Source organism: Pseudopodoces humilis, chromosome 8 (assembly GCF_049639895.1).
Source record: "Pseudopodoces humilis isolate 2021_Gansu_Grassland_sample_001 chromosome 8, ASM4963989v1, whole genome shotgun sequence".
Taxonomy (NCBI): Eukaryota; Metazoa; Chordata; class Aves; order Passeriformes; family Paridae; genus Pseudopodoces; species Pseudopodoces humilis.
This window is the reverse complement of record NC_142207.1, coordinates 11,562,020-11,574,165: the sequence shown is the minus strand read 5'-3', so window position 1 is coordinate 11,574,165 and position 12,146 is coordinate 11,562,020. Positions and strand designations below refer to the sequence as shown.

General features: G+C 46.6%; 1 protein-coding gene across 2 annotated transcripts in view; it reads left to right on the top strand.

Annotated features, from left to right (window-relative positions):
* GLI2 (GLI family zinc finger 2) overlaps positions 1-11,831 on the top strand; it is a 204,798-nt gene extending 192,967 nt beyond the window's left edge. For both annotated transcript variants that reach the window (XM_088059036.1, XM_005519663.3), the window contains 3 exons: positions 2,137-2,418; positions 5,453-5,789; positions 6,847-11,831. In XM_088059036.1, coding sequence (XP_087915162.1) covers positions 2,137-2,418; positions 5,453-5,789; positions 6,847-9,200 — 2,973 coding nt within the window. In that variant the 3' untranslated portion in view covers positions 9,201-11,831. The remainder of the gene's footprint in view (positions 1-2,136; positions 2,419-5,452; positions 5,790-6,846) is intronic.
* Positions 11,832-12,146: the final 315 nt, after the last annotated feature.

Here is a 12,146-nt window from a genome sequence, read left to right as displayed (position 1 = left end):
GGCCTTGGCTCACAGAACCACACAAATGCAAAGCAGAAGTTTTGTGTCTGTGAATATTTCCCATTACCCATTGGCAGCTATTGTGGTTCCTAGCTACCTTCTAAATATTTTCCTCTGCTTGCAGTGTTTACTTGGAATACACCAGTTTCATAGTTAGTCATCCAAGTCTCCTCTAAGGGGGAAGTTCCAGGAAGTTCCCTGTGTTTGTCACTGTCATTGTGTGACAGGACATAGGTGTATGGTCCAAACATGCTGAAGTTCAAGGCTGGGGGTATGATACCACACTGGCTTTGGTTTGACTGTTGAAATGTCATATACATTATTTCATTTTAAACCTTCAGTGACTGTGTGAATCCCTTCAGGGGATACCTTCAAGGTTATACCTGGAAAAAGGGCTTTCATCATTTTTGGATGAGTGACCCCTCTCCAGTGCATACACAGAGGAGTGGCATGAGTCCATGACCAGCCAAAGACTCAGAGTGACATTTTCAGCAGCTCAAGCTGAGCAAGGGTAAAACACATAAATCCAGTGCTGCTTAGTGCAGGGGGAGTTCTCCATTTCTCCCACCCTGAGGAGTATTACCCTGTATGTGCATGAGAGTAGGAGGGAGGAATCTGAGATATCTAAACTCTTGACTTCACTAAGGTGAAAATGTCACTGGATGTCAGAATCTGGATAACCCAGGGATAGACAAAGGCACACCAATGAAACAGCAGTTGTGCTCAGCTCAGTTGCAAGGGGTATGGCCTGATGAAAAGGTTGATTGAATTCCCTTAGGTGGAGTGTCTGCTGTCCAAGCTACAGTGATCATGTTACCCTAATTGCTAGGGTCAGAAAAATCAGAACTGTTGAGCCTATAAAGTATTTATAAAAAATCTTTGAACTGTTCATATACAGGATTTTTCAGCACATGTGGTGGGGGTTCTGTTCTTTGTAATAAGGCTTAATAGTAGTAATAATATTTCTATAATGCTTGTCCAAAAGGTTGCATGATATTTTTAAACAAACTGTTTTAATTTTTATGCTTTGGTTTACCCAGCTTTAAAATATATTAAATATTTACCTCAGTGGGGTGATACGTGGATTTAGGTGGTTTGAGTGATGTGCCAAGATCAGTCAGGAAGCATGCTTTTGAATACAAAGCAGACTTTCAGTGTTTTTCATGTGATGATACTGGCTTTCTGCAAAGAATATATACTCCTTTGTATTTTTTCACTTAAGTTCCTGGACAAAATTACAAAACAGATTTTAAAAAAATGAATAGGAATGGTCATATTGGGTAGCCTTCAAATATCATCTGTCTGTTTTTTCTCATGAATCTGTCCTAGTGCATTGGCAGAAAAATACATAGAGTAGTTGTGAGGCCAGAAGCAGAACTTGTGATGAATTCAGAGCTTCCAGTGCAGCAGCAACAGCTCAAACAACTGCAGTGCTAATATACTTTGGAATTGGAGACTCAGTAAAATAAAAAAAGTTAAAAGAATAAAAGTATCTGTTTGCTGGCTTCTGTTTTCAGAACCATGGCTTCAGCCTTGTTTTCCTATGGCAATCAATGATTCATGAATTCGGGATAGAATGCTGTCATCTGAAAAAAACATTGCATGCCTGTGGTTTGTTTTGCACAATAGGAGATTTCAAGGTGACAGGTGTTGGAGTGGTATGATAGATTGAGTAGGGTGAATCCAGTCTGGCTTGGATTCACTGGACTTCCAAAGGTTTCAGACATTTTCTTGGTGTAGACCCCACCTTAGCAGAGCAAATGTGTTATGCCCGGTCCGCTACATCACCTCCCTCCCATCCTTAATCAGGAAACATTCCTGTGGCCACCCGAGCAAATACATACATGGGAAAGTAATACTAGGAAAGTATTTCATGAATTCTGAGCTGTCTTTTGATCCAGAAACTGAAAACAAGAGGTTTAGCCAACATGAAATGACCAGCCAAGTCTGTGTGGATCAGCAGCAGCCCATATATCACATCTTCCATATCTCAGTCTTACAGAGTCCTGCAGAGCAGATGCTCCACATTTTACTGCTGCCTGCTGCTGTGCTCATTTTATTTTCTTAGCCCATACGCTGTACCTGGAATATTTGGGGTTATTATAAATATAACCCAAGATTTGCTTGTATTGACAGAAACCCTACGTCTGTAAAATCCCTGGCTGCACAAAGCGGTACACGGACCCCAGTTCCCTCAGAAAACACGTGAAGACGGTGCACGGACCTGATGCTCACGTCACAAAGAAGCAGCGCAATGATGTTCACCCGAGGCCACCTCCACTCAAGGAAAATGGGGACAATGAGGCAAGCGCCAAGCAGAGCAGCAAGGTGTCAGATGAGAGCCCCGAGGCCAACAGCACCACGAGGGGCATGGAGGACTGCTTACAAGTCAAAACAATAAAAACAGAGAATTCTGTGGTAAGGGCAGTTGCTTTTGGGAGAAATTATGTGGTTCCTGATCTCTCTGATGCAGTAGGGGCAGGAAGCATTTGTATTCCATTAATCTCTCTGGGCAGGTGCCCTTCAACCATAGAGTTCAAGTCCAGAAATGAAACTGCAGGTCAGGGCACAGTCCAGTACATTTTGCACCTTCCTACATAATAAATTCCTGCCCTTGTAGTCATGGGGGAATGACTGTACTTGGCATTCCTGTGCTGAGCTTGGCGTTCCTGTGCTGTGAAAGTGGGTAAAACCCAAGAGTGTTGTGGTCAAATGAGCTTTATCTACCTCACCAGTTTAAATTGAGCAATGACCACAGATGGATGAACTCTTCTTGAAACAAAGATCCTGGCTTAAGTAGTCCTTTTTTTCCTCCTCCCTGTACCCTTCACTCCTTTTCTTTCTAGTCTGCTGCTGTTTGATGAAGCCAGTGGGGATAAAACTAGCTGTTTTATTTTTGTTGAGTATCTTAAAGCAAGTTCAATTCCTTGATCCTGTCCACCATACACAGAAGCACAAAATCACTGGGATTGTCAGGGACCTCTTGAGATCATCTAGTCCCACCTCCCTGATCAGTTGAGGTTGGCTTGAGCAGATTACTCAGGAGTACAGAAATTTGATACATGACTCCCAGCTGCCATAGAAAATTGTAGCAGGATGATGGGGCAGGGAAGTGAAATTAGGAATAAATATGGGAGCAATGCTGTGACCCACAGAGTATAGACTATCACTTAACCATGATCAAGCTTTACAGCTCCAGCACCTGAAGCAAAGACCATTTATCAGCTTTCTGTCCAGAAGCTCCACAATTGGCAGTAGTGTGGTCAGTGGTGCTAAGGAGCTGTGTATAGTGGTGGTTTCGAACACATCAAACCTCTTCCACCCCATCCAGGATGGAGGAGGAGATGGAGCGTTGCAACACACAAATCACTTTTGCCTTTTGATGTTTCTTTTCACTTTGTACCCAAAGTTCTGGTCTGCTGCATCAGCTCAGAGTGGGACAGGGTACGGGCTGGATTCAGGAGAACAGACCTTCACCTGCAAAGGAGTGTTCACATATTCCCCAGACTTCCCACTTGAGCTGAAAGGACTTTGAGCTCCAAAATATATATTTTCTTGATTCAAATCCAGGCTAAAAGATCATTCTTTCTGTGAAAAACATTCCCTGGAGCTACAAAGATTTTCTCAGAAGGGTTAGAGGATGTCTTGTTGGACAAATTACTAATCAGCAGCATGTTTCAGTTAGGAAAAAAATTAGTATTTACACATGCAGAATATCTCTAATTGACTAAAGAAACAGTTTCATGTGATGAGGTTCTGTACTGTGTTACAAAAGCTGAGTGTGAGAACCACTGGACAGGATGACCTTCCTCCAATACTCTTCCTGGATGTGTTTTACTGTTTTTTTCCTATGAAAACACTAACACAATTACAGGTCCCCACCCTGCTTCTCCTGAAGGTATGGGATTGTTTTCCTAGCACTCTGTGCTCCCAGGGTTCCAGCCAAATCACTTCACTGGCAGCAGGGCCCTGGGTCATGTGTTTCTCTTCCCTGTCCCTCTCTAGCACTGCACACTTCACTTGTGCACATCTAACAGGCGGCATCTCATCTGGTGGGTCCACATCCAACTCCTGCTTTGTGGTTAAGGTTGGGGTGGTGGGAGGGGTGAGATGCCTCACTGGTTCCCATCATTCCCAGGCTCCTTGTTTTGACCCATGTTTGTGTGTCTCCCCAAACCCATGGAAACAGGTAGAAAGTCTCTCCTAGGAGCTTTTATTTGTGCCTCTAAAGAGGGAAGGCAGGGAAGATGAGATATGGGAGTGTTGGGTACATTGGTAATTTGTGCTGTATTCTGCATTTCCCTCTGCCTCCTTTTACTAACCTGGTCCTTTTTGTTAATGCTGTCTTTGTCCTAACAACCTGTTCTTTATTCCCACTTATCCTTCCTTACTCTACCTTCCTAAGGACAGTCGGTACTAAGGTGAGCAAAGAACTCCTTTGTATTAAAATAGCCATATAAAGCATGATCTCCTGCAGATATCTGTCTACATTTAACCCTCACAGGGTAGAAGTGGAAGTATGTGGGGCAGTGGGGAGGGATAGGAGAAATTTTCTTGAGTGCAGAAATGGGGAGGATGCAGTGCCCAAGAATTCTTTTTGCCACCTTTCTCCCAGCATCACAATTTACCATTAAATCTTGGGATTGCAATCTCTATCATCTGGACTGAAGGGCAATCACAGCCAGTCAACCCTGCCCATGGGGCTGCTATGGAGTACAGTAAAAACACTGCAGCATTCTGCATTCCCACCTTGGCCCAGGGCAGAGTTCACTGCATTTTCAGCACTCCCCATTTTTTGCTGGAGCATGGGCCTGGAGCAGAAAAGCCAGGCATATCCTGTTTGGTAGCAGTAGCAGAGCAAGTTCAGCCCATATAGTGTCTGCTGCAAATAAACTATTCAATGTGAGTACTTTACATTCCTAATGTAAATAAAATAAATATTTATGGTGCTTATCTGCCTTATCTGCAAGTGGGAGTTTGCAAACAGTGAATCAGGTTTTTATCTGGCGGGGAAGTTTGTCAGCTAACCTAATTATATGTTAGGGTATTTTAAAGACAGAAATACGTTGTGTCTGAAATACTTAAGCCTTGATCCCATGTTAGATAAGCCAGTGTTTGCTGCAATATACCTTGCACAACCAGGTGACGTGCTGCTTTTCTTCGAAAAACATCTGTCCTTCTTTTGAAGGAAGAGCATTTGGTTTCTCTCCATCTTGCAGTTGAATCACCATGGTTCTTCCAGCTGTGGGGTGCTGTCCCATCCTCCTCTCACAAGAGAGAGCCTTTTGGAAGAGCTGAGATCCTGCAGCAGGGAGGGGTAACAAGACAGGGGAGAGCCTAGGATAGGAGCTCTCCTAACCTCCCAGACTAACACTGGGGATGTTGGGCTCCTGATTTCTTTCCATCCATGTTTTCACCTCCCCAACTCTTTGTCCTCTTTTCCCTCCCCAAGATGTGTCAGTCCAGTCCTGGTGGCCAGTCGTCATGCAGCAGTGAGCCATCACCCCTTGGCAGCACCAACAACAATGACAGTGGAGTAGAAATGAACATGCACAGCGGGGGAAGTCTGGGAGATCTGACGGCGTTGGATGACAACGCTCCTGTCGTGGACTCAACGGTCTCATCTGGTAACTCGGCAGTCAGCCTGCAGCTAAGGAAACACATGACGACGATGCAACGACTTGAACAGCTCAAGAAAGAGAAACTCAAGACAGTTAAGGATTCCTGCTCATGGGTGAGCCCAGCTCCACAAGCCAGAAACACCAAGCTGCCTCCCATCTCAGGAAATGGTAAGCCCTGGGCCTGGACCATGTCCTGTAGGAACCTTCCAGAGTTTGACTCTGGTTTCACAACCAAGAGTCTGCCCTGGAGGAATGAGGATCATTTCTTTCTTTGAGTCATGCTTTGATAGATAAAGATGTCAGGTAAAATGGACAGCTTGGGTATAAACACAGCCATCTGGTGATGCACGAGAGAAACCCAGGTGCTCAGTTCTACAGACCTGTGAAGGGAGACAGAGGTGTTGGTGTCCTTGTTTCTGAGCCTTCCCAGAACCCAGACACAGCTGTCCTCATTGTCCCAGTTATAGCCGCAAGACTGCTTGCATTTCTTCAGCAATAACAGTTCCCCAAAGGATAGTGTGCTTCATAGGAAGGCACTGGAGCAATAACAGTTCCCCAAAGGATAGTGTGCTTCATAGGAAGGCACTGGAGCAGCAATTCAGACAAGACCTCCCTCCATAATCTTGCTCTGACAGGCCTTTTGAAGCTCCTGGCTATTGCCTCCAGCTTCATATGCTCATTGCCCACTGGCTGGTGATTCCTGGTAAAACCATCTTTTTGAACCCTCTAGAGATCCTCTAACTTGGCCAAGAAATCTAAAGGCATAATGCCTGGGTTATATTAGATGCTCAGAGCTTCTTGGGTTACTCTTGGAAGAGCCTTTGAATGTCAGCCTTTGGGCTCTCCCTGACTGCTGTGCATCTGTCCCAGAGAGTAGCTGTAGTTGTAGCTATGTGCTGTCCCTGTGGCACTGCTCACACCAGTCCTACCTTTGTCTTACTGAGGGAGGCCCATGTGCAGACATTTCCCCAGAAGCTGAGTATGAGTGTACATGTTACAAGCACTCTGCAGCAAGGACTTAACTTCTATCTCCAGACTTCTTGCTCCCTTTGCGTGAACATAGAGCTGGAAATGAAGCTTTGAATTCACTACCATTACATGAAACTCACCATCACTCCTATTAAATATTTGGGGGTGGCTTTGTGGGTCTGTATTCTGGCACCTAGAATGCTACAAAGTGAAATTTCTCAGCTAACCTTTTCCTTCCCTGCAACCTTTCTTTCAGGTTCTGTTCTAGAAAACAGTGGTGGTTCTTCTGCTATGCTGCCTAACCCCAGAATAATGGAGCTGTCTGTCAACGAGGTTACAATGCTGAACCAACTCAACGAGCGCCGTGATAGTACAACAAGCACCGTCAGCTCTGCCTACACTGTCAGCCGCAGATCCTCAGGGATCTCCCCGTACTTCTCCAGCCGCCGTTCCAGTGAGGCTTCGCATCTCGGGCACCGCCCCAACAACACAAGCTCTGCTGACTCCTATGACCCGATTTCCACGGATGCCTCCCGCCGCTCGAGCGAGGCAAGCCAGTGCAGCGGGATGCCGGGTCTGCTGAACCTCACACCAGCTCAGCACTACAGGCTGAAAGCCAAGTATGCTGCTGCCACAGGGGGCCCTCCTCCAACTCCCTTGCCAAACATGGAGAGGATGACCCTGAAGAACAGGATCTCGCTTATGGATGGACCAGACCCCACCTTGCCCTCCATCCGCCTCCCGCCAGGCCCCAGGCGTTGCAGTGATGGTAACACCTATGGCTACCCATCAGCTCCAGCATTTCCCCAGGAGGTGCAGGGCAACTGCACAAGACGGGCAAGTGACCCAGTGAGGAGACCTCCTGGAGATCCCCAGGCTCTTCCACGAGTTCACCGCTTCAACAGCACCAACAGTGTGAACCCCTTCCATCCTGCACACCCCACGGACAGGAGGAATTTTGGTCTCCAGAGCTACGGGCGCTCAGACGGGAGCCTGCCCCGGCACACGTACTCACCCCGGCCGCTGAGCATCAGTGAAAACATCACCATAGAAACCATGTCCGGAGAGACAGACGTGCCCATTGGAGACGATGACATTATGCTGCCAGATGATGTGGTACAGTACATCAAATCCCAGAGCAATGGGACAGTGGCCGAGAGCACTTCCATGGGCTACAGCAATGAGATGCAGAACTTCCAAGGAAGTGGGAAGCTGCAGCCTCCAGCCTTGCCCAGCCAGCGCAGAATGGCAGTGGCTGAGGCAAACATGAGCCACTTGGGGCCCATGATGGCAGAGTGTTCCATGAGTTTTGATACTTCTTCAGACATGAATAAAAATAACATGCCTGTCCAGTGGAATGAAGTCAGCTCGGGCACAGTTGATATCATGTCCAATCAGTCAAAGCAGCAGTTTTCACAAGGGAACTTAGCGGTGGTCCAGCAGAAGCAGAACTTCAGTCAGTACCAGAACTACAGTCAGCAGATGCAGCTTCCAGACAACAGCATGAATGCAACACAGCAGAGCTTTATGCAGAGAAACATGGGCATGGATGGGCAGAGGCTAAACTGCATGCAGCTGCGGCAGCAGCCCATGAGCCTAGGTCCCAGCATGAACCCTGATATGGGCTTGCACGCGGGGTATAACCAACCACATCAGATGCTGAGCCCCAGTGCAATCAGTGGCAACCCAAGTCAGATCTCTCCTAATTGTAGCAACATGGCAGCGAAGTCCGGACCCCACCTTCACCCTCAGCAAATGGACATGGCAACCGACCCTTCTTTGATGGTCAGGAGCAACAGTGAGCGCACAGTGCTGGGACAGATCATGCATGAACCAAGTCAGCAGAACTACGCATCTCAGCCAAGCCACCTGAACTTCCCTGCAGCTCAGGAGACCTTTCCTCAGCCCATCATGACCTCCAGTCAGCCCAGTTTTGAGCCTCAGCAGAGCGTGATGGGTTCAGCTGCACATGCATATCCACCTGGCATGATCCAGCCTCGTCCTCCACCGGAGCCAAACCCGGGCAGCAGACCCCGAGGGGTCCGCACCGCCCAGCAGCTGGGCTACATGAGAACTCCCCATCCTACGAGCGCCATCAGCCCTGGCCAGGAGACGACAGAGGCCATGCATAAAAGAACCAGTGACATGTTGCTGGCTCCAGCCCAGCAGTGCGCAGAGGGCACGAGGGACAACAACTTGATGTACTATTACGGGCAAATCCACATGTATGAGCAGAACAACGGCTTCGATAACCACGCGGACTGCCGGGTCAGGCAGCAGCAGTGCACACAAAACAGCAAGCCAGCCACTCTGCCTTCCCCAGGAACAAACCAGGTGTCCAGCACAGTGGACTCTCAAGGTCTTGAGCCACCCCAGATAGATTTTGATGCCATCATGGATGATGGGGACCATTCGAGCCTGATGTCAGGAACCCTGAGCCCCAGCATCCTGCAGAACCTCTCCCAGAACTCCTCTCGCCTGACAACTCCACGAAACTCTCTGACACTGCCCACCATACCTGCAGGGATAAGCAATATGGCAATAGGTGATATGAGCTCCATGCTAACCACGCTGGCGGAAGAGAGTAAATTTCTAAACATGATGTCGTAACGGTAAAGCACAAGGCCTTGGTGCCATCCAAGGGGCTCTGCGTGAAGCAGTTGTATGAATGTGCTTTGCAAAAATAATCTGTTTCAATAGAGTAGGGTTTTTTATAAGTGTTAAATACATTAAAGGATTTAAAAATGAAAATTTTAAAAAGTCTGTGTACATAATTATGTAAACTATATGCAGGCAGTTCAGTACCACAAGGGTGCACCTGTAGTATTATATTTTTGGCTTGATTTCCCAGAGCACTGAACGGTATCACCACCAAGCTAGGAGACAGCATGAGGGTGATTAGAGATGAAGCCCTCCCTTCTGGGAAGCCCTGTAAATAGCACTCCCCATCATTTTCCGTTAGTTACATTTGCAAAAATAATTCCATTTTCAACCCGCCCCAGAAAGAAATGGGAGGATGCAGTTTTGGTTAGAATAAAAGCCATACTACATATTCTGCTCTGATGAGAGTAGGGTTTAGTTATATCTCCAAACAAGCCCTCTGCCAGCAGTATTGTTTTATACCGTAAATACCTTTGTACCTTGCAAAGAGCGACGTTTCCAAACAGCTTCTCAGCGAAGTGCCTTACCATGCTTTCTTGTTAAGTGGCCAAGGCCTCTCTTCCTTTAAAAATCAAATATAGTGTATTGTCAGAAGCGTATATAAAATGTACATTTATAAAAACATAGTGGTGTTTCTGAGCAAACATTGGAAAGACACATTGATGAGACACATAAAAGGTGAATGCACACTTTGATCAGATGTGTTTACAACGTGGTTTATATCATGTGCAGAGTGGAGCAGAGGCCTGAGAACAGCAATCACTGGGAAATAATCCCCCGTGGCAGGAAGGCTCTGGCATGCAGACTGACACACATGCATAACTTTGCACCTTCTGAACATAGTGACTTTCTGCAAGTGCCCCACATGCATCTTTAGTGTCAGAGTGCTGGAGCACACATTACTGTATCCCTGTGCAGCTTTTCAGCAGCTTTGCTCTCTGGTGGGTTTTCCGTGCTGAGGTGCTCACATAAACAAGTGCTGGTGGTGGAGAGAGTTTTACAGTCGTTCCAGCGCAGTGTGCACCGTGGCAGTATTGGGGGAACAGGTTCATCTGCCAGGGTTCAGCTGTGTGATGTGCTCAGTGCAGGTTTCTGCCTGGGCTCCATGCGCACAACAGGTGCCTGGCTGCACTGCTGTGGGGCCAAGCATAAGCCAAAACACCCTGCCCCACAAGCAGGCTTGTTGGCATGCACCCAGTGCTAGCTTAACATGTCCCACATCATGAAAAAAACTGCTGTATCCAAAAAATATACCACAATCAACCTGAGTTGTTCGTTTGACTGGCAGAGTGTACCTGCAGCACTAAATGTGTGTATAGTTTCAAAACAGGTATGTGAGTCAGAATAGTAGCTTGGTCAGTGAGAATCTCCTGGAACCATCATTGAGGGAAGAGATGGGAGGAGCAGGGCCTCCTGAAGTCAAATTCCATGCCAGAATATACTGCTCGTAATAGTGATCAGCTGTTTCCAGGACACTCCCACCTGCCTGTAAGTTGATCTTTGTTGCATTATTTATTTTTGCTGTCATTAGAAAAAAGGGTGGAAGCAGTGGGGTGCATGTACTTGGGAGGAGACCTTGCTTAACTTCAGACTGTGTTGGACAAGGACAGCTCCCTCATCCCGCTCTCCTAGCCTCAAATGCTTTGTACCCATATGTTGGAGGGCAGGGAACAAGTGTGACATCCTGCCCAGGTTCTTAGAGCTGGACTGAGTAAGCATCTGTAGAGCTCCACTCTTTCCTGTCCATCTCCCTGTCATATCAGTGAGATGTTCTCATTTGCACCTGACTCTGTCCCCTGCACAGGACCAGGACAGCTCTATAAATGTGTTTTCTGGTGTCTTTGCTTTCCTTTTGCACAAACTGATGTCAGGATCACTCTTCCCAGTATGAGCAGGGTCTGACATGAAAATGCCACATGCTACCTCCAGGCAAACTCTGTGATATCAAATAGGCAGGAGCTGTGCTTGGCAGGTGTGGCTCAGGACAGCTTTGCTGCCAAGTAGCCCAGGGTATGGCTAGTGCAGGGAGGTGCTTGCTGCTCAGCATCCTGCAGTCTCATCCATCCTCATCCCAAATGCACAGGGTGCACACAGGGTGCTCTCAGCCCTGCCCTTCACCCCTCAATGACTCCTGCTGATGTCCAGGGTGCATGAGGACAGGGAAGCAAAGCAAGGTGCCTGGCTGTTTATTTGTGTCTCCTGTGAAAGTTGTGTTTAAAGGGATTGTTTTATAGTCTGCTGTATATATTCTTCTGCAGTTATGGACCTTGCCCTTGCCTTTGCATTTATGAAAAGAGGGCAGTACGTGTTTTAGGACATTGTATGTTGTCCTGGATGCTTGAAGTACAACTGGGCATCCCTTGTTCTGAGATGGATCAGGCTTTTGTGTGTCCTTTGATTACTGATCTGACTTTTTTAACAGCTGCATAAGGCAACAATGGCTCCTGAGTCCCTCCTCACAGATATCTCATTAGCAAAAGTTCAAATACAGAAGCAAAACCAAATCTCCAATGACTTGAGATTTTTTGGACTTTCCAGTGGTGGTCTTCCTTCATTTACTGAAAAAGTATTATAATAATCTTTCCAGCACTGTATATATTATGTATAGAAGACATCATTACTAAAAGTACTGTAGGTGAATTGTTCTGTCAAATTTATATCTTAAGAACATTTTTAGCTGTTTTCTACATCATAAGAATGGAGGTAACATGCTGAACCTGTATATAAACCTTTTGTACATTAAAAAGTAATTTTTTTTCATAATTCATTGTGTCTGTTGTTATTTCTTTTCATTGGCAAATGGTGGTTGGTCTTGGTCTGTCCTTACCACACCAACATAGTCAGTTGGGCTCTGGTGGTGCTTAGGAACAGCTGGTGAGGAGCTGGTAGGGCAGG